The sequence below is a fragment of the Argentina silus genome (genome assembly GCF_951799395.1).
Source record: "Argentina silus genome assembly, chromosome: 2".
In the NCBI taxonomy this organism is placed as follows: Eukaryota; Metazoa; Chordata; class Actinopteri; order Argentiniformes; family Argentinidae; genus Argentina; species Argentina silus.
In genome coordinates this window covers 24,324,208-24,350,008 of record NC_139656.1, presented here as the reverse complement: position 1 = coordinate 24,350,008, position 25,801 = coordinate 24,324,208, and the positions used below count along the sequence as shown (strand labels likewise).

The following is a 25,801-nucleotide window of genomic DNA, read 5'->3' as shown; positions in this document are numbered from 1 at the left end:
CCAGAAATGTGTATTTTTTTTAAGTAATCAACCATTGCAATGAGAATAAGCGAAACATCCACATGGACCTGCCATAGAGAGGTCAGGTCTTTTGGTTATAATTTATCATCAGTGCACTGACATAAATTTATTTATTTTTTAAATCATACATATTGGATCAAGGCATGGATTTTGTTCCACAATGCATTTTTTTTCTCAGCTCCACCCACCCCATGTTATTCGCCCAATGAAAAAGCTTCCAATCATCGCTGTAGCTGTTTCCAGGAAGTACTCTCCAACCTCCCCAACATGAGCCCATCAGGCCGAATCGCACCACGCGTAGCTAGCAACTAGCAAGAACAAACCGGCTCGAGAGAAGCCCAGTGTCATTGCATTTTGCTGGGGCTGACGAAAAACTCGGTCAGTTTAATTTGATACAGTTGGAAATTTAGAAGACCGCCGGGACGTCTCTAAGCAAGTAAGTCTGCCTGAGTAACCATTGACGTGTAGAAATTGACTTTTTTTTTTTTTTCTCCCCAAAACTCATTTTCATGAGCTAGCCATGTTGTTTTTGTAACGAGACGATAATCAAAATCTTCTTGCCATTATTCGATACGATTTTAGTGTAGGCCTGGGAGGGACTTTAAAGCCTGGACTACCAGTAGAGAACTCTCTCCACTTCAGGTTGCTGGCAAGAGCAGCTGGGGGGGCTAACACAATGTTAAGCTATATCATCTTTTCCAGTGGGTTTTTTTGGAAACTGTTAGCTAAACAAATAGCTAGCTTTGGTGCTATTTGTTTTGACGCTTTAGCGCAAGTTATGAGTGTTGTTAACGCGTTATCGCTGTCCATCTTTCCATGGTGCTGGTGGTGCTAACAGCTAGCTTCCAGGTCCTGAATAGACACGGGGAAAAATGGCGGACGACCCGAGCGCAGCGGACAGGAACGTGGAGATATGGAAGATAAAGAAGTTGATCAAAAGTCTGGAAGCTGCTCGAGGGTAAGCGTGGATATTAGGCGGTAATAGATGACATGAGCGACATCATTGCTACTCGGTTTCTGCTAACCGGAGTAATACACGGAAGGGTTTCTATGTAGCTAGCTAGTTGGCTGTGCCAGATTGTGTAGGGCAGGCCTTTGCTAGCGAGCTCCCTACTGGCTTACTCGGCAATCGAAGTAGCCTACCTGATCATCCACACACAGTGACAGCCAGCTAGCACCAAGTTAGTCTTGCTCAACGACCTTATCTGTCATTTAATGTGTTTCGATTTCTGATTAAAAGCGAAATGTCATGTTATTTTATGCTGGCAAGGATGGCAGCTTTTGCTGTAAGCCATAATATGAATGGCTTGGCACATCACGTAGGCCTGTATATGCTTTGGTTTGCAAAAAGACCTGCTGCTGAGAGAAGCTGGTTTCTGAGTATATTTGCATGCACTTAAATTGGCATAAGCTATATCCATATGCACCATCTATCCACCAACAAAATGCCTTCTAAGCTAGTCTGTCAACTTCCCTGTATCCACCCCATACATCCTTAGACTATAGCAGCTACACACTGTCCAGAAGCATAATCACACTACTTCACCAAAGTGGTGATCTATCTGAACTGTCAGGTTTTTCTATGTGTTAAGTTTACCAACTCAATGTGACCTTCAGTGCCCTATCTAGGGACAGCAACAAGTTAAGATTTGTTCAGAAAATGGTTCTTATCATAGTTTAAAGCACATATGTTGAAATATATAGGCCACTTAGTCTTCATATGACAATTTTTTACTGAAAGTTCTTCTAATACCAGATTTGATGCTATATTTGGATGAAAAGGACACACCTGGCTTGTTTGGGTAAACAGAACATGACATAGGTAGAAGTAGGGCAGGTTTGGCAAGCTACGACAAAGGGATCCTGGCATGGAAACCGTCTCACTATGTATAGTAGATAAATGGTGTGCTGAAATGAAGTTTTAATGTAACTTGCTTTTATTGAAGAGATGTGTGGGGAAATTAATCAGCAGGGCCATCTGTTATGCACATTTGATGTTCGTTAATCAAATGCATCTGTTTTCAGAAATGGCACGAGTATGATTTCATTGATCATCCCTCCTAAGGACCAGATCTCCAGAGTGGCCAAGATGCTGGCAGATGAGTTTGGCACAGCATCCAACATCAAAAGCAGAGTCAACCGTCTCTCTGTTCTTGGAGCCATCACTTCTGTACAGCAGAGACTCAAACTGTACAATAAGGGTGTGTGTAAATGTGTTTTTGCTTTGTTGAGGATCTGGTTTCTTTTGCTGCACAATATTTTAAATAATGAAACTAAGAAATTCATGTGGGATGTCCCCCTCCCAGAAAATGTTAATCAAAACCCATTTAACTTTACCATTCAAGGTAATAGTCTAGTTGCTTCCTGTTAGAGATGCACCGATCTGATACTGGGTATCGGGACGACATTGGCCTAAAATGCAGGATCGGGAATCCTAGGGAATGCTTAGAGAGAATAGAGATAGGGAATGCTTCCGATGCCATGACGCAAACTGTCGTAAAACCTTGTAAAACGTGTGTCATCGATTGACAGCTGCACAGCTGAGATGACCTGCGAGTGTGGTAACAAACAGTAACAACCGTGTCTGCGGTTTGGAATTGCTTCACACTTGAGGTCGACACCAGTAAAACGGCTTGTTGCAAAGTTTGCAAGGCGAGTCTTTCGAGGGATGGCAGTAGCATTCCACATTTCCCCAAAATAGCCTTTTATCGGATCGTTATCGGCCATGGAAAAGAAAAAGTGGTATCAGTGCATCCCTACCTTCTATCCCTCTCCTCATCAATGACAAGGGGAAGTGTATTTGGAGTGATCCTGGATTGAGTATTTAACTTGTCGATCTGATTGTCCCTTTTACCCCGTAGTGCCTCCCAACGGCTTGGTTGTCTACTGCGGCACTATTGTGACCGATGAGGGCAAGGAGAAGAAAGTCAATATTGACTTTGAGCCTTTTAAACCCATCAACACCTCTCTGTACCTCTGTGACAACAAGTTCCATACAGAGGTAAGACCATGAGCCTTTAAATTGGTTTTACCTTTCTCCTTCTCATATCCTTGGTAAGATGTTTGGTGTATGGCTTGGTAACGGGGGATAGGATACTGCATAGCTGTCATCTGTACTCATAGCCAACAGGTGTTTTATTGAACTCAAGAGATCCCTCTGGTTGTTTGCAGGACAGTCCAAGCTGGAGGGTGTATAGTTAGTATTAATAAGTATTAGTAATTATTAATAAAGTATTAATAATATATTTACCTTTCAGAAGAACATAACATAACCCTTTTTTCTCTTTTTGCATCTCTCTGCCAGGCTCTTACAGCTTTGCTCTCTGACGACAGCAAGTTTGGTTTCATTGTGATCGATGGTAGTGGTGCCCTCTTCGGAACTCTGCAGGGCAACACTAGAGAGGTGCTGCATAAGTTCACTGTGGACCTACCCAAAAAGCATGGTAAATAAGTGCATGTACACCTGCTTATGCAATACACACAAACAGAACCAAGTCAGCCTGACCAGACAAGGCCTTGCATCACAAACCTGCTCTTTCACCCAGGCAGAGGAGGCCAGTCTGCTCTGCGTTTTGCTCGTTTGCGGATGGAGAAGAGACACAACTATGTGAGGAAGGTGGCAGAGACCGCGTGCCAGCTCTTTGTGTCCAACGACAAGGTCAACGTAGCAGGCATGGTCCTGGCTGGTTCAGCTGATTTCAAGACCGAGCTCAGCCAGTCGGACATGTTTGACCCGGTCAGTATCTCCTGGCCTAACATTGTCAGGTTGTCCTGTTGTCAGGGTATAGCATTGTAGAAAAGCTGATCTCCCCGATGACTAATGATTTGCTTCCTTGTGTGTCCTTGCAGAGGTTACAAGCAAAGGTTCTGAAGCTGGTCGACATCTCATACGGTGGGGAGAATGGCTTCAACCAGGCCATTGAGCTGTCTGCAGAAGTGCTGTCCAATGTGAAATTCATCCAGGAGAAAAAACTAATAGGTACTGGCTGATTAATGGCAAAATCTGTCATGAATATTTGTGAGCCTCTTTCTCTGCGATCCATAGTGTTGTCATGTTAATAGTGAGCAGAGCCATGTCCCGCTTTTCCTCTTAGGAAGATACTTTGATGAGATCAGTCAGGACACAGGGAAGTACTGCTTTGGGGTGGAAGACACGCTGAAAGCCCTTGAAATGGGGGCTGTTGAGATTCTCATTGTCTACGAGAACCTAGATACCATGCGATACATCCTGCGATGCCATGGAGCAGAGGGACTTGCAATGGAGAATGGTACGCGTATCAAGCAAGTGCACACACACAAACAATACACCGAGTTGAGTGACTTTACATGCCTGTTCTGTTTCTTTCTGTGCTCTGTTCAACCTCTTCTTCCACTGATTCAGATGAGAAGACTCTGTATTTGACACCGGAGCAGGAGAAAGACAAGTCTCACTTCACAGACAAAGAGGTGTGTGAGAAGTTATCGTTTTTTCAAAACCATTAACAGTGAATGGCGGAGGTTGCCATTTGCCCAGATTTTCTAGTGGACAATTGTCAATTGTTGCAATTGTGGGTTTCTGATGTTTCCCGTTTTCGCACCAACTGCTGTTGTGCCTTGTAGAGATGTGTCAAAGGACAACCTCAAGTACTCCTTACATGATCAGTGTTGTAAACTGATAACAATATTACACGTGTCATTAATCATAAATGTTCCATTGTCCTGGGGTAACTCTGCTTTGTTCATTTGGGTACGGGTCTATTTCCACAGACTGGCCAAGAGCATGAGCTGATCGAGAGCATGCCATTGCTTGAGTGGTTTGCCAACAACTATAAAAAGTTTGGAGCCACCCTGGAGATAGTCACAGACAAGAGTCAAGAGGGGTCACAGTTTGTTAAAGGCTTTGGCGGAATTGGTGGTAAGTGCTAGATTATACATGAACACCTGAGAAGTCGGCTTTTACTATTTTATTTTGGATTCATGTGAAATATATTTCAAGAAAAGATGTGTAGAAAGATGTGTAGTGATGAGAATGATACGTTGTACAATAATATACAATGATGCTGGAGATGCTATGTTTATAATGGCCCAGGAAAATGACTGAGATAGCATAGTAGACTGATTGTGGCACAGACTGCCTTTATTTTAGATTTTACCTTTATTTTTAGGGGTCTTGCGGTACAGAGTGGATTTCCAGGGCATGGACTACGAAGGGGAAGATGATGAGCTATTTGATTTGGATGACTACTAGGTAGTCGAGACTGACATGAGGAAGAAATAAATGAATCCAATGAAAGGCTTTCCCTCACTCGGCCAACAAGGGAGACTGGTGGAAGGAATGAATTAGTTGAAGAGGGGAGATCCAGTACTTCAAACAAGAGACACAGACGTGATACCATACAAATGTATCCCTGACTTGGAGCAGTGACTCCATCTCCTGGCTGGATGGAGATCTGTCCTCTCTACTCTACATAAATGACGTGTTCAATGTGACTGACATCAAGGCCACGTTCCTCCTGCCTGCTCGGCCCTATCCAGGCCAAACTGATAGGTTAAACAAATATATTTTTCTCCACTTTACTCCCAAAGTACCCTCCCCCCAACCACCATTTTCCTCTTCTTCTTTTTTTTCTTTTTTTTTTTACTGGTTCCTGCTGCTGTATTTTATGACAATTTGATAATGATTATTTTTGTTTTGATTTTTAAAATCAAATTGATGTTAAATCAAATTTATGTAGAGGGCAGGAAAGAACAATTAAATTTGAACTGCTTGACTATCTTACATTCTGTGCCTGCCTTACATCTCATTGCCTTTTCCTTATTCCAGCATTGTGTTTTTTGCCCACATATTCCCTCTTGTAATTGAATCGCTTCCAGTTACTTTAATTTTGAGGACCACCTCCCTGCTCTACCCATAAACACATTGCTCTGAGCCAGTATTTAGGTTTAAATCCTCTGCTTTCATATTGCCTTGCTTACCACATCCCTCACACTCACAGTACCCTATTGTTAGAGGTATATCTGTGTCAAGATAGTGTAGCCTCTAATCAGACTCCTGCAGAATAAACCATGCCCTCACTGTTGTGCACCATGCATACTTTCATATGTTCCCCAGAGACGTATGTGTCCAATGTTAACTGATTGATTCTCTGGATTGCCTGGTGACAGAAACTGACCAATCTTAGAGTGAGTGTGCTTGTTGCTAGGAAGCTTTTGTGTCCTCCAAGCGTACTACTGGTTTGTGTATCGTGTGAAGGTGTCGGCTCAGTCTTCACCGCTCAAAACTAGTCCAGTTAAATGTTTGAGTATGAATTTACTGCAATAACTGATATGATTATGTAAGTGTGTCCTGTGTCTGCGCAGCTCTTCTCCCCTCAAGAACAGCCCAGCCTCTGCATTTGTCAGCCTGAATATGCGTTAAGGCAGAAGCATATGAAGTGATCTGGTCCTTATTGCTCTTGGGGGTCAGTAAGCAGTGTTAAACAGTATGAATATTAAGTCAAGACGGAAGTGCAACAGCAAACCCCCCCTACTATTTTAACATTTTTTCTTTATAGTTAATACATTTTATTTTTCATCCATCACAATTTTGTATGAGATGTATTAAATGCCCTCATTGTTTGCAAATCAGGTGTCGACACTTTTCTCAGTAGCGGCTTATTTTGCATATAACAGGTTTTCCTGCAGTATATGATTACCAGCGATTGAGTTTGTTCTGTCTTTAACTGGAGGCATGAAGTAAACACTAGCGATCAGAGGCAATGCCAAAACAACAGGCAGCCATTGGACATCAATGTATTTTAATTGAAGCATTAATTGATTAATTGACTTGGATTGGCGATGCCACTCTCGATGGTTATTGACGCTCCCAGCACTAGAGATCCATTGAGCGAACTCACCAAACCGAACATCTTTGCCTTAGCAGCAGAAAACAGCCAACCACGAGATAGTACCGAATGACAACAACACCTTCTTTGTCATCTCTAGACCAACCAAGTGCGTCTATGCAAAGACGTACCCCTCCCCCACACCCCACTCCCAGTTGTGCTCCGTGACGTCATATCAGCTGCGGGCCGCCGCCGCCGACGCAGGGTTGGGTTTCCATTTTCGCAGCGAGTTTCGGGGAACAACAATATGGAGCCGGAGATGGAGGACAAAACGATTGAGCTGATGGTGAGTTTCCGATTCGATGAATACCTCATGCCCCAGGCTCGATATAGGGATTCAGCGGAGGCAAGAACACGATCGTGTCAGTCGAATGAAAGACCGATCGAAAGAAGGGACAGGAAAAAAGGAGGGTCGGCTAAGTTAGCTAGCTAGCTAACTTTACGTAGCTAGCTAACTTAAAGGTAGGGCCTAATGTCCATGATTTAGTTAGCTAGCTAACATTACCCCCATGGCGCATGTTTGTGATCACTCCAACCCATATGCTTTGTTCAGAAATTATTCGAGAACGTTTTCAGGTCATCAATGCCGGGGTAGAGGTCCCCCAGATCGCTGTTGAATCGCTAAACTAGTCACTAGTATTGAGGACTGAAAGGGCCGTGGTGTGGTCCCGTCATACTAGCTTGCTAGCATAGCTAGGCTACAGCCAGGGACATCGGGTCTGTGCTATCTCACTCACTGCGTCGCCGCTGCGCCATTTGTCCGGCTGGTACAACAAGCTGGCGACATATCCACCGAGTACACGAAAAGTATCCCAATGAATACAAGCCCTAACCGGTGTTGGGGCTAGCTGCTAACCACCCTCTGACAGCACCGATCCAGAAAATCGCTAAACCAGATAACTATGAAAGGAGACACCCACATAGCATTTTGTCCGAGCAATGAGTTGAATTTCTGTGAAGGCTGATTTCAAGCTGCGTAGAAGGAAGTGGGTAGCTAGCTAGATTGCTGTTGCTAATAAGCTCACTATCATGTTGAAGAAAATGAATAAGGCTATATTATGCTGAGCTGGCTAGTTATCGCTAAGCTAAACGTAATACTCACACTTGAAATGTGAGCGAGTGTGTATTTAGCTGTAATGTCACTAAACTATGAAAGTTGATATTTGGGGCTCGGATCTGTTAGCCACTTACTTACTTGACAGTGTTTTCAGGGTTTTCACATCATTCTTCTCAATTTCTGAATTAGTTTCCCCTGTTTCTCTAACCTGCAAATTATGCTAGCCAGTAGGCCCACCTTGTGGCATGGATTCTACGTGTATTATTTGTCCACTGTCTCGCACTCACTTAACAGACACAATAGTGTGCATGATTTTGGTCATGGCTCCTTAATGTGTATTGTGTGTACATTAACAGTAATGACACACTCTTGGTAGAGCACCCAGCCTAGCCTGCTACACTCATACACACAGCTTGATGTGTCTTGCACCTGCTGTGCGCTGCCCTATATTAAGGTGGTGGCAATGAGACCCCTTAAAGTATAGCTAACAACTGTTGCACTGCCTAGTCCTAACATCTCAATATAGGTCTATCTTTAATCGACATGGTCTTACTCTATCAGGCTTCTTACTAGGTTTATGCACTGGAACTTGTGTGTTCCCTGATTGGCCATAGGACAGTGGTTATACAATTTGATGTGCCCCCCCCAACAATTCACACTCAAACAATTAGTTTACCTTGACTGACAATGTTTATAGATGCAAGTCCACTATCCTGACATTGTACTTTGATCCTCAAAGTAAACTCGATATTGTGGAGTAGTTTGGGTCAGGAAGTGTAATTTTGTGCCTCCGTTCTGTAGACAAATGAGCCGATGCGTCTCTTGATGTACTGATGGATTCTCCCATTTCTCTCATCCGATCAGAACACCTCAGTCATGGATTCCCAGACTGATGACCTCTCATCAAAGAAAACCACCGTGTTCAAGGTGAGCCAGCCACAGTTGCGTAGCCAGGCACTGAAATGGAATGCATTTTTCACACCAAGAGGTTCCCTCTCTCCTTTTATGTCGTTATCCTTCTCACACAGTGGTGTTTTCATCCTGCACATTTTAAAGTGGTTGTGTTTTTGAATTCCAGACAATAGCATTTGTCTTTTCTTTTCTTTTTTTTTGTAAGAGATAAACAACAACATCTCAGCTGGCAAAATGAAAAGCCAATCCATAGCACAATGTCTTTCTGTTTGTTATTCAATGCACTGACTTGTATATCAATTATCATCAGAATAGACTATCAGTGGGACACAGATGTATTGTTTGTTGATCTGATACCATGGAGATTTCACATACAGATTCACATTCAGTTTTCAACCTTAGTTTAACCTCCCTATTTTATATTGAAGTCTACAGGTCATAGTCTCAACTGCGATGTAGTCTACTCTTTCCATTTTTAGGCCTCAATGTCAAAAGCATCTCTTGCAGGAATGGAAAAAATGCAATCTAGAAAGTATTTGTTCGCTGCTACTCTTTTGTCTCTCCCAGAGCGTGTTAGTATGCCCAATACCCTGATATGTGGACTAGCATATTTGTTGTAGAGCGCTGTTTAGAATTCCAAATTTCAGGCATTCTTGACCATCTTTCCCTCTCTGCTGTTAGATCACTAACGGTCCGATGACGGGCTCGAGGAAGAGGCCGTCGGAAGGGAACTACGAGAAGGAGAAGGATGTTTGCATCCAGCTGTTTGACCAATGGTCTGAAGCTGACCAGGTGGAGTTTGTGGAACACCTGATCTCACGCATGTGCCACTACCAACATGGCCACATCAACTCCTACCTCAAACCCATGCTCCAAAGGGACTTCATCACTGCACTGCCAGGTATTGTACAAAATACAGTTTGAAAGGGCTTGTGTGACCGTAAGAAACAAACCTACCACGTACCAAATCCACCACTACGTGGATGGATGGCCACACACAGTTCACCCACACACATACTCGCACTGATAATAATCGTGTGTCCTTGACCTTGCAGCTCAGGGTTTGGACCACATAGCGGAGAACATCCTGTCGTTCCTGGACGCACGCTCGCTGTGCTCGGCAGAACTGGTGTGTAAGGAGTGGCAGAGGGTCATCTCAGAGGGCATGCTGTGGAAGAAGCTCATTGAACGCATGGTCCGCACAGACCCACTCTGGAAGGGCCTGTCTGAGAGGCACCAGTGGTGAGTAGTGACGAATGGGCGCGCTGTGCCACAATGCCCCTGTGGGTTTCATTCAGATCACCTGTGTAATTTAGGATCACTGACATCTCTCACTCTGCTCTCAAGAATCCACATGTTAGATGGCATCTGATCACTGTTTCTGTTTCCACAAACTGTTTCTAACTAGAAGAGATGGTTGATATTGTTTGTAGGAGTTTTTTTTTTTATGAGGTTGTGTTTCTTCTCCTAGGGAAAAGTACCTGTTCAAGAATCGAACCACAGAAGTCCCACCAAACTCCTATTATCGCTCCCTTTACCCCAAAATCATCCAGGACATAGAGGTGGGTGTAAAGAATTGGGAATAAATTCACACTGAAGAATAGAGGACGGGTTAAGAATAAAAACACACATTTATTCCCCAGTACAACTTCAGACGGTTACGGACATGATGAAGCAAACTCAACACAAGTGGCCACATGACCAATTGACCCAAGTTAACTTCACATTATATCTGACTCCAAAAGATATTTCATGTTTTAATAATGATTGATAATGCTTTGTTCATCCCTGTGTGATACACAATCATAGGGATCCAAACAAAATCATATCGGTATCTAACTAACCCCTAACCCTGACCTTAATCATATCGGATCCAAAAGAAAAGCCTTGAGACTCAAAATAAAAGGAAAATGATCACGTTAGCAATGCTGGACAAATTACATCTGACATAGATAGGCCACGGTCTATAACAACGGGAAATAAAATCACTTCTCCAGCATCGACGCGGGGAACATTCCCAATAATTTATAAGACATAACCACGCGTGGACTTAAACTCAGTGCACTTGCACAGATACTGAACAGCAACACTGAACTGCTAGTACCCTTTTACAGATTCTAAACACAGTACATTACGCTGAAAAGAACAATGAATCTATGGCCGCACTATAAGAAGCGAAGCTTATAGTAGTCAGAACATAATTTGGACAACATTACATGAACTTTACCGGTTATTCCTACGATTGAAACTTGATGTATGATTACCAGTGCATCTTGTGATGTGACCGAACGTCAACATTTTCGGTAAAAATCACACCGAAGAATAGAGGACGGGTGAAGAATAAAAACACGTTTATTCCCCAGTACAACTTCAGACGGTTACGGACATGATGAAGCAAACTCAACACAAGTGGGCACATGACCAACTATCACAAGTTAACTTTGTTATATCTGACTCAAAAGATATTTCATGGTTAATAATGAGTGATGATGCTTTGCTCATCCCTGTGTGGCAGACAATCGGATCATATCGTATCCTAGATTCCATTAAGATTACCCAAAATGCTATTTTACCATGCCCTCAAGTTAAGATAAGTCGGATTTGCGAGGAGTTTACGCTCACGCTAATATCTGAAGCTGATCACCCACTCTGCGTTAATGATGCATGTGAAGATTCAACATTAAATGGGAGAACTTGGTCACGATTATGTTGTGCTCTATTAACAGAACCTTTATCCAGCACACATCACATGAATGCACATAGGAAGAATGGGAATAGAGTATCAACAAAATAACCGATTTAACAGTTTCAAAGCAACATATGACTAATTTTTAACCATATGTTTAACGTGTCAAAGACAACACGGGAGAGTAACTCAAAGGACACATTGCTATCCTTCTCCTTCAATACCATTCCCAACAGTAGGACGTAGGTTTGAGATACATTACAATGGCAAAGGAATCGACAAATGCTAAGGCGCGATTTCTTCCGGATGTCCACCAGGCATGCTCATTCAACTGTAAATAGGTTATTGATCGCGCATGTAAATCAAATAGCTGGCTGGCACCACCACCAAAGCCGTCTATAGGGGTACCCGCTGCTTCCTCCTTCTCCCTCCTCTCACTGGTTTTCCCTACATCCCTCACTCTCTCACTGATATTAACCATCCCCCCCCCCCCCTCTGTCTGCAGACCATCGAGGCCAACTGGAGGTGTGGTCGGCACAATCTCCAGCGGATCCAGTGTCGCTCAGAAAACAGTAAGGGGGTTTACTGCCTGCAGTACGACGATGACAAAATCATCAGCGGTCTCAGAGACAACTCAATCAAGGTAGGTTTTTGTGCATGTGCGTGCGTGTTTTTTTTTTTTTTTTTTTGTGTCTCACCCTCTTGTATGTGTGCAGATCTGGGATAAACAGTCTCTGGAGTGTCTGAAGATCCTCACGGGTCACACAGGCTCTGTGCTGTGTCTGCAGTATGATGAAAGGGTCATTGTCACCGGCTCCTCAGACTCCACCGTCAGGTCAGCAGCTCCCCTCCCTCCTATCTACCCACATCCTATAATCCTCACTTAGCAGTGCCATCGGAAGCTTTAAAGCGTTCGTTGAGAGTATTTTTCTGTTTTTTTCGGGGGGGGTATTGAGTATCTCTTCTGGTATTGAGTCTCTCTCTCTCTCTCTCTCAGGGTGTGGGATGTAAGCTCTGGTGAGGTGCTGAACACACTCATCCACCACAACGAGGCGGTCCTCCATTTGCGGTTCTGTAACGGTCTGATGGTGACGTGCTCCAAGGACCGCTCCATCGCTGTGTGGGACATGGCCTCTCCCACTGACATCAGTCTGCGCCGCGTGCTGGTTGGCCACAGAGCGGCAGTCAACGTAGTGGACTTCGATGACAAGTACATTGTATCTGCATCCGGGGACCGCACCATCAAGGCAAGTCTCTGGATTGTTCAGTAGATGTTGGTGATTCAGTTATGACTTATATGCCAACAAATGTGTGATTAACACACTCTGGTTATACTCCGTACAACCAGAGCTGTTTTAAATGAGGAACTGGTTCTGTTTCCCATCGCTGCTTCTCGTCATTTATTTCCAAAATCATGAAATAATAGACAGCTAGTTCCAAAGCGCCCTAGTCTACCAAATCCATAGTCTGTAGGCATGAGTCACGTTTTTGAGAACTGACCTCTCCCGACAAATCACGCATGTGGGTAGGCGGGGTTCAGAATGAATGGAGTAATCAGAGGTTTGGAGGAATAATGATAGCCAGATTTCCTGCGCCTGCATGTCCATCCTCTTCTGGCAATAATACCCCGAAACTGAATAGACAGTTAGCCCGGGAGACATGTTTAACTTGGGAGACGACCAAATCCTCCACTCACCTTGGTTCTGGGATGTTATATGAAGCATCCAGTAGAGAGCAGCATAGAGCAGTTTTGCTCCAATAGTGAGGCCTGCTGTGGGAAGCGGTGAACTCAAGAGTTCACCGCTGGCGTCACTCCTCCTCGGGCCAAACTGCTGGCCGGTCTGTCTCCTCACCTCGGCCCCGGCACTGCGCCTCCCCCTGTCTTCCAGACGGTGGATTTGTGGGCAGCCAGGATTCCAGGAACAAAGAGACCCTGGCTAGCCCACCCATCACCCTGGGAGGCGGGCCAAAGCATTCCGCACCGAGCTGTCTCCCGCACTCTACGCCCCAGCTCTCTGAAAACATTCCCAAAGTAATAAGGGAGGGACGGCAGACGTGTGTGCGTGTGTGCGTGCGTGCGTGTGTGTGTCATTGTGGACCTACAATGTACATCTGTTACTGTACGTCTTTACTCGTGTGTTTACATTCATGTGTTGATGCACCTGCACAATATCACTCTTTCAAACACACATACTTGTGTGAGTGTTACTCGAGTATTCCTCTGGCCCACAAAGATGTTCTCTTCATCTTAGTAGCTGCGTTGCCTAGTCCAGACAGTGATTAGTAGTAGATGGAGAAAAAAAGGAAAGACTGGGTTTCAGGAGCTGAAAAGGAAAGACTGTTGAAATGTGTATATATGTTCTCTCTTGTCTACAGCATGTAGACCTGTGTGCATAATGTTTTTGTTCATCTTGTCCATGTTTCCCCTGCAGGTGTGGAGCACCAGCACGTGTGAGTTTGTGCGGACACTGAATGGCCATAAGAGAGGAATTGCTTGTCTGCAGTACAGGGACAGGCTTGTGGTCAGTGGCTCCTCTGACAACACTATCCGGTGAGTGTGTGTGTGTGTGTGTATTCATGTACACACGTGCATGGGTGTGAAATAGGCAAATATCACCATGGATCTATTCCCACAAATTGCATTTTGAATTATGCTTGTTGTTTTCTCAACACATTCCCCCCCTGTAGGTTGTGGGACATTGAGTGTGGAGCGTGTTTGCGGGTATTGGAGGGACATGAAGAGTTAGTCCGCTGCATCCGATTTGACAACAAAAGGATCGTTAGTGGGGCCTACGATGGGTAAGAGTGGGTTTATCCTTTTGTGACAGGCGTTAAGTCTGAGCTGATCCTCACTACTAATGGGTTACTGTCTGTTAATGTGTTTATTTTGGACCATTAATCCTGCGTTTACCCCACTGTTAATCCTCTGACCTCCTAATATTTTTTTTTTAGGCCATGGTAAGAGATATAGCCCCAGTTTATCCAATAATGTGACTCGATGACTGGTAGCTTGTGTTTGTTGTTGTTGATGCTCCAGATGCTAATCCTGTGCTGTTCCTTTGTAGCAAAATCAAGGTATGGGACCTGCAAGCAGCCCTGGACCCTCGCGCCCCTGCCAGCACTCTCTGTCTGCGCACACTAGTGGTGAGTCTAGTCTGGATCGATTTTTTTTTTTTTAACAGGAGATTGACATCGGCGGTAATGGTGAAGATGCCGATGATAACGGTGATGCTGTCTTTCAGGAGCACTCTGGGCGGGTTTTCCGGCTACAGTTTGATGAGTTCCAGATCATCAGCAGTTCTCACGATGACACCATCCTCATCTGGGATTTCCTGAACGTGTCAACCAACGGACAGACAGAGGGCCGGTCGCCCTCCCGCACGTATACCTACATCTCCAGATAGCAGGTACACACATGCTCCCACAGTTTGGACTGAACTCCTTCATTACACTTACACTGTAGTGTGTCAGAAAATAGAGGACAGTGATAACTGCTGTGTTTTTTTAAGGAACCTTTTATTTGGTGTAATCAGGCAGCAGATCAAGTCCATAGTTATTTTATTTTATTTTTATTTAATTTTTTTTCTCCAGTAGTGTTTTTAACCCTTTGACCTATCCCCCCCCCCCAGTCTACAGCAGTATACAAAGCATTAACATCTTCATGGCATACCAACCTGTGTGTTTATTGTTTTGATAGTTCTTGCCACACCTCACTTCATCACTCACCATCACTGGGTGTGGTGAAACCCAGTTCCAAACGGTTAGCCTGATAAGCCTGTTTCCCAACAGTCTGAAAGTCTAGGATCCATACACATATTTACTGACACATCTACAAGATTGCAGTGTGCTAAGTTGGTCTCTCTCTCTCTCTCCCTCTCTCTGTCTGTCTGTCTGTCTCTGTCTTCAGGGCAGGCCCGTTGGAATGTGGTGTGTGTGCGGGGACAGTCCTGACGGCCAAGTCTCTGTGTCAATGTGTCAGGGTCACAGGTCGAAGAACGGACCCACCCTCCCCTCTCCCCACTCCTCCATCATCCTCCTTGCTCCATCTCTTCATCTCTGTCCTCCTGGTGTTCATTTTGAGTTGATCTACAGTGCTCAAACACACTGCCCTTTGCCCAACCCTACCCCAATAAAACACACACACACAGCAGAGTCCTTTTGGTCCCACTCTAAAGCCCCCCCACCTCCCGTTACTCTGCTCACCTAAGACAGAGGCACAGACATGGTCATGAAGGAACATAAGCTGAATGCAGAAGAGGTGGAGACAGAGGGATCAAGTAGTTCTGTCAGAAATGCCCCCTTGGGAGGAACGGAAGGAGGAAGGAAGGGCCGAGGCTCAACTCTTCTCAACCAGACTGAGTGACAGATGCCCCCAGGCCCGGCCCCTCGGGGCCAAAGGACTCTGTATCAATCTTGTTCTTTTCTCATACTTTGTTTGGTGGAAGAAAAAAAAAAAAAAGAGACTTTGTAGAAGAAAGAAAGCTGAAGTGTATATTTCTTCCCAGAAGACTGTACTGCATGGATGAATGATGGGACAATAGTGTGCTAGTGACCTATATCTGTTTTTCTATCTTTTTTTTTTTTTTTAATTTTATTTCTTTTTTTTTATTTGGGTCTTTTTAATTCATTTAGCTTTTCTTTGTTACATCGTACTAAGAATTGTAGTTTATTCTCTCTCCAAACCCTGCTCAAATTCTCAAAATTCCCCTCTCAAAACCCCTCTCATCCCTGTTTCCCTTCCCCTTACCCCTCACTTTCTCTCCCTGTCTTGTTCTGTCCCCCCCCCCCCCCCCCCTTGCTGTCTGCCTGTCTAGGTTCTGAATGACCCCTAACTGAGCTGAAATTAGTTGTAAACAGAATTGTCTCGTCTAAAATGGTGTTGTATATTGAAATGATTTTTTTAAAGAAAAAAAAACATTATTATTATTATTATTAAGAATAAAGTACTTGACTGTGAAGGAGTGTTAACCAGCTTGTATGAGCAGTGTGTTTGTTCCTTGTTCTGTGCCACATTTATCTATGATGCTAGAACCGTCACTCAGGTTCTCAAATGGCCAGTCTATTAAAGAAGTATGTGAGTGCGTGTGTGTGTGTCAAAAATAGGGAAACAGAAAGGGAGATATGTATCATAAAGACATGCACATCACTGTGTGGGAGTGGAGGATAGATGGTGTGTATTTTAGGTTGAATACTTGAATACCATGAATATTCATTTTAGCAAGGTCTGTTTGACATTTACAATTTCCATGGGCACCATGTACAATTTCCATGATGTTAGAATATCACTGTTATGGAATATTTGGTGCTAAGATTGAGGATAGTTTGCCCAACTCTATATATGGTTCTGATTAATACGTGTGTGTGTGTGTGTGTAGCTGTGACAGTTAGAAGGTACTTATTATGGCATGATTTATTGTTCACTCAGAATGGGTGTCTGCCTGTGTGACTGTTGGAAGGAAAGAGAGAGAGAGAGAGAGTGTGTGTAATGTAATGTTATGAAGGGAGGATCAAAGTGAGTGTGCAGACAGGGAATGCTGTTGCTGGAGCCCAGAGTGTGATCAGGAATGCAACAGTGCTCTGAAACCCAGATTCCTCTCCCCACACATACACAGTACATGTACACTCGCTCTCTCACACACATTTTCAAGGAAACTTTCCGCAGAGTTGTTCTGCACTGAGAGACTCTACCCCTACTCCCCCCCCCCCCCCCCTCCGCTTCCCCTCCACAGGGCCCACATGCCTGAGACATGCAGGCAGAGAAACATGTTCCGGCCGCAGGAAATGACATGCTTATGGGTGGGGCTGTCAATGACTGGAGAGCACCACCCAGTTATGAAAGAAAGGGCTGCAATGCTTGCAAGGAGGAGATCCAACACAGATATGCAACAGCAAGGGCAGCAGCTGGCCACGTCTTTACTGTTCTTTATTCTTTTGCTGTGACCTGTTTTTTTTTATTTTGTATGGGAGTCTGGAGGGTCCATTGTTATTTATTTGAAAAATAAAATGTGGAACCTCTTTTGAGTGTCTTATTCTAGCCTGTGGCCCCCGCTTGGCTCTAGACTGGTCTGTGATAAAGTTTATATTTCTCTCGACCTCTCACATACACACCCTGTTACACTCAGATCAGTTAGTAAAGAGTGATTACGCCATGAGTCTCAACAGTGTTGGGAGCCTTAGCTGTTTTGACCCCTCAGTTATCAACCCAAAATGACATGGTGAGTTTCAACCTGTCTGCCTTGAGATACTAGTGGTGATGCTCTGTATGCCATTTTGAGAGAAGAACAATATATCTAGTCAAGGATGAATGGATTTACAGTATTTTAGATTTTAGTATTGCAGACACCCCCATTTCCAGTGACCACCAGGGGGCAGTTGTTCTCTATTCTTGGGTAACATGGTAATGACAATACCATTAGGAAACATGGTGCTTGACATGTCAGTTGTTTTGTGGTATAGTCGACATGGTGTGTGTGTGTGTGTGTGTGTGTGTCTGTCTGTCTGTCTGTCTGTCTGTCTGTCTGTCTGTGTCTGTGTCTGTGTCTGTGTGATGTGTTAATAAGCATCTGTCGACTGACAATATTGTTATCATATCATGAGTAACATAAATCAGACCTCAAGCATAGCAACAGCAGTTAGGCATCGAATGGCTTTGTGGAACCAACACGTTAAATAAATAATTTTATTTATATTATAGATATACTGCAGATATTGTGCTGACTAGAGCATCATGTATTGAGTGAATAGGCAGGAACAGCAGCTCCTGAGTCAGTTATAAAAACAAACATACAACAAGTGGGAGACCATGACATTTCCTTAGTTGGCCCCTTTGTTCTGTAATGAACACTAGTCAGTTGTCACTAGTCCAGTTGTCAATAGATGCTTGAGTGTTTGTCACTGAATTGATTAACCAGTTGTCTTTGGAAGCTAAAAAAAAAAAAGCGAATAAAGTTTTTGGTATTGAACACTGTAGTCTTTGGAAGCTTGAGTGATCGGAACTTAAAGCTGTTGTCCATTCGTCTTTGGAAGCTGAACTTCAGTCCTTTTGGTACGGAACCTAGAGTTAAGCTGTTCTGTGCACGTTAAATGTTCAGCACTGTGCTCTGTAGTTCATCAGTCTTTGTGAATGCTTGTTGTTTGGTATGGGCGATGTCTCTGAGAATGGGGGAGGAAAAAACAAGAACTAGATCTTCCTGGGTCACTTCCACGGCACCAACCACATAACATCACAGGCTAAATGACATAATGTGGTCAGATTGTTTACCTCAAAGTATTTTAGTGCACAGGCACCACTGAATTAGCTCTTCACCTTGGCTCAGTCCAGCAAAATCACAACAGTTGAACCATCGGAGGGGAGGTCTGGGTAAGGTCTGTGGTGTAGGAGTGGGATTGACTATGAAGGGGCTTTAGTCCCTGTGGGTCTGGTCCCTCTCACTCTCTTGCTCCTCTTGCTGACTGTCGTGAAACGGAACGGCTGCAGGTCCAGTTGTTCCCCGGGGGGCGGGCGCTTCATGAAGTGGACGTCCTGCTGGTTGGGTAGTGTTTGTGAGCCTCGGCGAGGGCGCCCTCTCTTGGTGAAGCCGACATACCACCCGGAATAGCGCGCCGACATCAGTGCCGTGTAGTGGTTCTCCAAAACCATCTCAATGAAAACACAGTCTGCACTGCGATTGCTAGCCTTCTGGAATACAGACACAAAAAAAAGCAAATATCGTTTCTGAAAATTCAATATTCATTTTGGCAGGTGTAAGTGTAATGAGGGTCAGAATTAGTTTCACATTTTGTCTCTCACCTTGCCCACAAGCTTGCCTCTGCGGTTCATGCAGAGGTAAAAGTTGGTCTCTTTACCACGGATCCTCACCTGACTCCCAAAGGTGTCAGCCTCTGCAACAAGCTGGGCTTGTGAAGAGACAGAAGCACAAAGAGACAGATTGTAAGAGGGGTTATGGAGTTGCAGGAAAACATCAGACCGTGCCTCTTAGGAAGCCAATAGATCACCCGACCCACTGCAAGGGTCAAACTAAATCAATAACATTACACCTTTCTCTCTCTCTCTCTCTCTCTCCCCCTCCCCCGCCCACCCCCATGACCCCTCCCTCTAATTACCACCTATTTCAACCACAAGGACACAAAACAGGGCACTTGGAAAATCAATGACCTCATCAATAACTCTCATTCCTCCCCCACTGTGTCTCATTTTCTAGAGTCTGTTCATCATTACACCAAAGCACGCTTGGCACTGGGTCCATTTGCTACTTTAAGTTTGATTTTGAGGAAACGTGTTTCGAGGCCCATTTTGAGAATGTATGTGTGTTAGAAAACATAAGAGGAATATTGTTTTGGTTGTCTGGGAGTTGGTACATGGACATTGTGTATCAGGATTGTTTTGTATAGATGTGAGAAGCACGACCATGCCATCTTACCATATTTGTCTCCATCATCTCCCTTGGCACTGATTCGTTTCCCTATCACCTGCACGTGTTTGCCACTTGTCCTGCTATACAGCTGGTACACTCGGTGATGCCGTCGACTCATCGCATCTTGAAAGTGTGTCTGATTCTCCACATGAACACCGAAATTAACATTGTCTACAGCTAACACCTGCATCACCATAACACAAAAAAAGGCAGGTGATTAGAATGACTTTATTCAAAGAGAATGGATTCAATGGCAAACAAATGGATAAAATACTGCTCAGCTTGTACACACATTTACCTGTAGGGGGCTGCAGACCACCAGTAAAGCCTGGACAGATCTGAGAACAGGGAGAAATGGATCTGGATTGAGATTACATGATTAGATTTAGTGTTTTTCAGCTTAAAAATGCAGTGGCTACAACATTTCTTTGGCTCTTGCCTATTGTCAGCCTCCTCTACAACCACCTAACCCTAACCCTAACCCTAACCCTAACCCTAACCCTAACCATAACAATATACTTATAAAAAGCAGGCAATGAATAAGACCCTGGCTCCAACAAACACAGTAGCCAGACTGTCTCTGCCCTATCTAGGGAGAGCAGCTACGGCAATGCTCTCGTCTATGTGGTAGAAAAGTATCAACATTCACTTATCGATACAATTATCTATCCATTTATCCATCCATCCATCCATTCATCTGATCCACCTATCCATCCAGTTATATGATCCATCTAAGATTCTAATGCAATGCACTTATGTTTCATGCTTACTGTTTCATCTCCACCACATGCCCCCCGCTGTGTGCTCATTAGGGGACCTAATGCCTGGAACGCAGCCTACAGCTGGGCCAAAGCAGACACAGATGTCTGCTCTACTTCTACTCTCTGCACCACTTTTGTTTTACCTCTGTGTTACCTCTAAAGAAACGGAGGTCAAATCAGATGTGGTCTCTGCTGTTTGAGAATCCGACAGTAAGTATGAAAGATGCAGGATCATAATGGGGAGTGACAGGGATAGTTTGCAGACAGAAACTGGATTGTGTTTCACGATAAAGTGAGGTTTAGCGTACAAGATTAACAGCATTGGTTAAAGGCAGATTGACTGGGAGGTGGGGCGGGGGGATTTAATTACGGATTATACACTTGTCATTCACATATCACATATCTAATCCAAGGCACTAATAGGGTGCCAAAGAACCCCCCAGGTCAGAGGAGTGCATATATTACTGAGACAAACACCACCTGCTGTGGTAGACTTATGGTCAGAAACACACACTTCACGCACACACACGCACACACGCACGCACTCTCTCTCTCTCTCTCCCCCCCCCCCCCCCCCCCCCCCCCCCCCCACACACACACACTGACACAATACGCGTCTGAGCCACACATAATGTATGTCAAAGACAACTGCCGTTCCACCTCACTTCGCCTTGTGAGGGATATTAAGTCCGAAGGCTACGTAAACTCCATTCGTATCACTCCAGAAAACCCAGAGTTAAGGCACATTTCACTTACAACACGATCAGTGTAGAGAGGAGGGATCTCATCGCTCTAGCACCGCCGCCGTCCCGAGCAGCTATCCAGGCCAGGGAAAGTCAGGCACCGTTACCGGGGATCTCTCCGCTGACTGTAATCCGTTCGTTGGAAGAGGGATCGGGAGACGTAAACAATTCCTGCGGGCATCAGCAGCGCACACTGGGCACATCGGTTTGAATGCTGGCGGAGGTGAATGGGTTTGCTAAGCAAAGATGGTGTTTCTGTTAAACAGCCAGCGCGCGCTGTAGCCTATATGTCCTGGCCAGCACCTCTATTCCCGAAAGGACGACAGGTGAAAAAGTTGGAAAACAGGACAGCTTTTCGCAGGTTTGACCTACTCTACCTGTTAAATAGCCTATACAAAGACAGGTAATAGGCTACAGATGTTGCATTCTGAACAGATAATCTGTAGGCTGCGGAAGGCTACATTCCAATGAAGATGCTCAACTCAGTTGAACTTGTCAACTATTGCCATTGCCCACATATGCTCCTATGATCTTCTTTTCCTTTATCATGTCACTTTTTCCTTTTATGAGAGGTCATGGTAAATTAGCTGTCATGGTCGTTCAAACATCCATCTCCAGTGTAACGGGGCGTCTGCGCTCAGGGGGTGAGAGCGGGGCATATGGGGAGTGCAGGCGGGGAAGGTGGAGGTAGCACGCGCCCGGTGTAACCCCCGTGATGATAGAGGTGGTTCCCACGGGAGCCGAGAGACCAGAAGGAGACGAAGGCGGAGTAGAAAGGTGTCCCGAGTAGTTCAGTCATTGCAATTAGCCTGTAGAACGGCGATGGAGTATATCATATGAACGTGCAAAGAGGCAACAGCAACCCATAGAGAGCTCCAGAATTCCCGGTATTCCAAGGACTGAAGAGATGGCTATTGTTATGCTGGGGTGAAAAGTGGTTTGACAGCAGTGACACTGTTGGCTGACCGCACCGTCACGGTGCGAAGCAAACGCCCCTTGAACATGCCCTGTCCTAGATAAGCTATCAGTCTACTTTGGTTTTGCATTTGCTTACATGTGTTACAGAAAATTAGGACACCCTTCCAGTGCGGATGTCATGCACCTGCATCTCTCTCTCTTTCTCTCCATATAAGGCTGCCCTCTGTAAGTTCCATTTAAATTATGAAATACATAATGGAAAAGTCAAGAGAATGAGAAAATTGGAAATGAGGGGGAGGGTGTGCGTAAGGTATGTAAGCAAAGAAAGGGATCCAAAATGAACATTTCTCAGGGATTTAACTACACCGCCAGCTCCTCACTCCCTCACCGCTGTGGAACCGCAGACTAACGGTCAGCCAACCATAGCCCCCCACCCTCCCCCACCTCTCCTCACTCACTCTCTCTCTCTCTTTCTCCCTCTCACACACACACACACACACACACACACATTTCTTATTTTGGTGATAATAAACTATTATAGCTGGCAGCATAGAGGGAGGGATCAAATCAGGGTCACTAAGGTAGTTTTTTTTTTTTTTAATATAGCTGAGTTTATGATAGGCCTGCATTTAGAGTTTGAGGTGAGAAAAGGGACAAGGGTGTTTTTTCTAAGTCTGTACTATAATGTATTTAAAAAGTAAAACATAATGTGTTGACCTCATACACATCTCCTGTCTATAACATGCTGAACATAAAACCATTACCCTTATACTGTAAATAACAAGTATGTTAGTATGATCCATGTATGATCTTTGTTTAAATGAGACCATAAGTTACGATCAGATTCACATCAGTAATGTGAGTAAGATTAAATAATTAGATGTCCATAATCAGCCTACCCTCCACACCACCATAACCACCAGGAACAGCAGCAGAACAGTGAGCGTTGTGAGACTCACAGGCTTAACAGGTTCCATATGAGGCTGCTGGGCCTGGCTGAGCTGACCTGATTCATGGTACTGAGCCTGGCACCACCTACCCGCGTTCTGTCTTCTTTCATTTGGGCTGTCATGCTTCTACCTGACACCTGTGCTGTGGTTGGACAACCTTTTGTCCCAGTGAACAAATGATACGTCTCCCCCTTGCCTGCTCTGTCTGTCTCTGTGTCTGTTCACTAGAGGTCCCCCACCCCAGACACTGTTATTTTTGAAATGTTGAAATATGAAAAAACAATGGAAAACTGGACCCATTTTAAACAAGCTCCAATTCCACTGTGTAAAGAGTGATGAATGTGCTTTTTAAGGTGAACGTGTGTAAGCTTCCTCACTGTGTTACAAGCCACTGCGTCTCAAAGTAGAGTTGTATGTCTTACAAATGTTTTTCGAAAATGTATTGTGTTGTTAGAAGTCTACTATCATCTCAGGACTGTAACCTATGTTCAATATCAATATGTTACCTTGCTTATCAGTTTATCAGTGTGCCAAAGCAGTGTTTCAGGGTAGCTTTTGGGATACATTGACCAGTCTATCTCTCTCTCTCTCTCTCTCTCTCTCTCTCTCTCTCTCTCTCTCAGACTCCCAGACTCTCAGACAGTCTGTCTTGGCTCATCCTCTGTCTTTCCAGACTTTGAAGGCAGTTCAGACTTCTAATATAAGACAGGTCCCCACCACAACAAAAGACCAAACTTTGAGTTAGAATAAACAATTTCTCTCTCTTCCACCCCTTCTGTCTGTTCCCTTCCCCTTGTTATTTCACTCTTGGCTCAAGGAGAAGTATGTGCACTTGTTATGCGTTTTCCATGGCAGCCTTTTCTCTGGAATAGATTAGCAGCAGAGAGTGACGGGGTGAGCTGAACAAGTGAGAGAGAGATAGACATAATGAGGCACAGGGAAACAGGGCCTAGTGAGAGCTGAAAGAGATGGACTAAACGTACCCGATGCATCATGTGACATACCGTCTCAACTCAAGTCTTGAACACCTCTTTCTTGTCCTGAAATACAGCCTCGTCAATTGGCTTATCGACCTTTTAACAGATCTGTCCTCATGCTCACCACACACACGCACACTCACACTCACATTCTCTCTCTCTCTCACACACACACACACACACACACACACACACACTTGGCACTTTGGACTAGGCTTTAAGAGTCTTGCAGGCAGGATATGGATGATAAATTGTAAGATATTGTGAGATATATGAAATTCGTTGGTCGACCATGTGTGGTGAATTGTGTGTTTTGTCTCTGCATGACCATGACAAGAGGAATAAGCTCCACTGATCAAAAACACCCTGTAAGACAGGAACCAGAACCCTATACACTGGAACCATTTCACATGTTTGCTATTTATCTGTTGGACTGAGTTCAAACGAAAAGGCAAAGGAAAAGAAGCATTTTATGAATTGGTAATAAATGGTAGAGGTTTCTTTCAGCTTTGCGGAAAATGTGTTTAACATTCAGACAGGCACGTACTCTGGCAGCTTGAATTCCCTGACTCTGTTGGGTCTTGGCAAGGAAGGCTCCTGTCAGTCATATCTTATTAGAGCCACAACATGATTGGCCAAGAGCTGCTGGCACCCACCCTCATAGAGGAAGTTGTGCCATGCTGCTGGGATGTGGGGTTGTGTTGTGGAACTGCACTTTTCTGTGAGGTTACTTTGAGGACCGTTGTTGTGGCATAAGGTTTTCCTTGTGCTTTTTCTTGGTGTTGTGGTGCTTGTTCTACTGGGGAAAGGTATTCTGATGCTGGGCTGTGAAGTTGTGTTGTTGGGCTGTGTTGAGCTCTTCTGTAGCCAGTGCTGCGTTCCTTTTTAGAACAGAGCCTTTTATAGGGCGACATATCCAAGTATGTAATGAGATTGGAATATACGCAAACTAAATGGTATATAGATATAGAATGCAGGTCTTCAGAGAAACACATCACGCATGCACACACACACACACACACACACACACACACACACACACACACACACACACACACACACCAGAGTACCACAATGCTATGATTTAATGCTTGTTGTTTCAACCTTCAAGATAGTAAATCCTGTAACTGTGTGGACTCAAATGGACTCAAGATATGTGATAAAAACAACAGATCCTTGTGTAGGATGATAGATGAAACCCTAACCCTAACCCTAACCCTAAAAACAACAGATCCTTGTGTAGGATGATAGATGAAACTACTTTTTATGGTGTGACAAAACTAAACAAATTGAAATAAACTAATAGCTCTGAGAGACTGACTCAGGCACACTGTGAGATCAGGTGGGCGATATGTAGACATGTATGAAGACATCGTCTGTGGAGGTACACAGGACTTTGAGATTTGTGCCATACATAGTGTGAGACCATGTCCTCCTACTGTATGCTCTGTGATGTTATACAAGTGGCATATCATAAAAAGATTAAGAGCCATGTTGTA

The 25,801-nt window shown here is 44.3% G+C and overlaps 3 protein-coding genes across 3 annotated transcripts; 2 read left to right on the top strand and 1 right to left on the bottom strand.

Moving 5' to 3' along the window:
• Positions 1 to 293: 293 nt before the first annotated feature.
• LOC310823328 (eukaryotic peptide chain release factor subunit 1) lies at positions 294 to 5,779 on the top strand. The gene is made up of 11 exons (XM_083696173.1): positions 294 to 457; positions 860 to 979; positions 2,047 to 2,222; positions 2,883 to 3,022; positions 3,326 to 3,464; positions 3,567 to 3,757; positions 3,871 to 4,000; positions 4,116 to 4,289; positions 4,403 to 4,467; positions 4,768 to 4,915; positions 5,166 to 5,779. The coding sequence occupies exons 2-11, from the start codon at positions 894 to 896 to the stop codon at positions 5,246 to 5,248; spliced, it is 1,332 nt and encodes a 443-aa protein (XP_083552299.1). The 5' UTR covers positions 294 to 457; positions 860 to 893; the 3' UTR covers positions 5,249 to 5,779.
• Positions 5,780 to 7,079: 1,300 nt separating this feature from the next.
• Positions 7,080 to 17,554, top strand: LOC310824983 (F-box and WD repeat domain-containing 11-B). The gene is made up of 13 exons (XM_083697365.1): positions 7,080 to 7,170; positions 8,806 to 8,868; positions 9,535 to 9,754; positions 9,909 to 10,095; positions 10,325 to 10,415; positions 12,045 to 12,182; positions 12,256 to 12,374; positions 12,537 to 12,786; positions 13,972 to 14,090; positions 14,228 to 14,338; positions 14,605 to 14,683; positions 14,782 to 14,946; positions 15,447 to 17,554. The coding sequence occupies exons 1-12, from the start codon at positions 7,132 to 7,134 to the stop codon at positions 14,941 to 14,943; spliced, it is 1,578 nt and encodes a 525-aa protein (XP_083553491.1). The 5' UTR covers positions 7,080 to 7,131; the 3' UTR covers positions 14,944 to 14,946; positions 15,447 to 17,554.
• Positions 17,555 to 18,929: 1,375 nt separating this feature from the next.
• Positions 18,930 to 21,502, bottom strand: LOC310801263 (fibroblast growth factor 18-like; the record flags this gene model as incomplete). The annotated part of the gene is made up of 5 exons (XM_083665258.1): positions 18,930 to 19,217; positions 19,329 to 19,435; positions 19,960 to 20,137; positions 20,252 to 20,291; positions 21,471 to 21,502. 5 exons carry the CDS (start codon positions 21,500 to 21,502, stop codon positions 18,930 to 18,932), a joined length of 645 nt encoding a protein of 214 aa, XP_083521384.1.
• Positions 21,503 to 25,801: the final 4,299 nt, after the last annotated feature.

Coding starts and splice junctions, on each gene's coding strand:
- LOC310823328 (XM_083696173.1), top strand. CDS start 894: ATGGCGGACGACCCGAGCGCAGCGGACAGGAACGTGGAGATATGGAAG. Junction 3,465..3,566: donor GGACCTACCCAAAAAGCATG/GTAAATAAGTGC, acceptor TCTTTCACCCAG/GCAGAGGAGGCCAGTCTGCT. Junction 3,758..3,870: donor AGTCGGACATGTTTGACCCG/GTCAGTATCTCC, acceptor GTGTCCTTGCAG/AGGTTACAAGCAAAGGTTCT.
- LOC310824983 (XM_083697365.1), top strand. CDS start 7,132: ATGGAGCCGGAGATGGAGGACAAAACGATTGAGCTGATG. Junction 8,869..9,534: donor AGAAAACCACCGTGTTCAAG/GTGAGCCAGCCA, acceptor CTCTGCTGTTAG/ATCACTAACGGTCCGATGAC. Junction 12,183..12,255: donor TCAGAGACAACTCAATCAAG/GTAGGTTTTTGT, acceptor GTATGTGTGCAG/ATCTGGGATAAACAGTCTCT.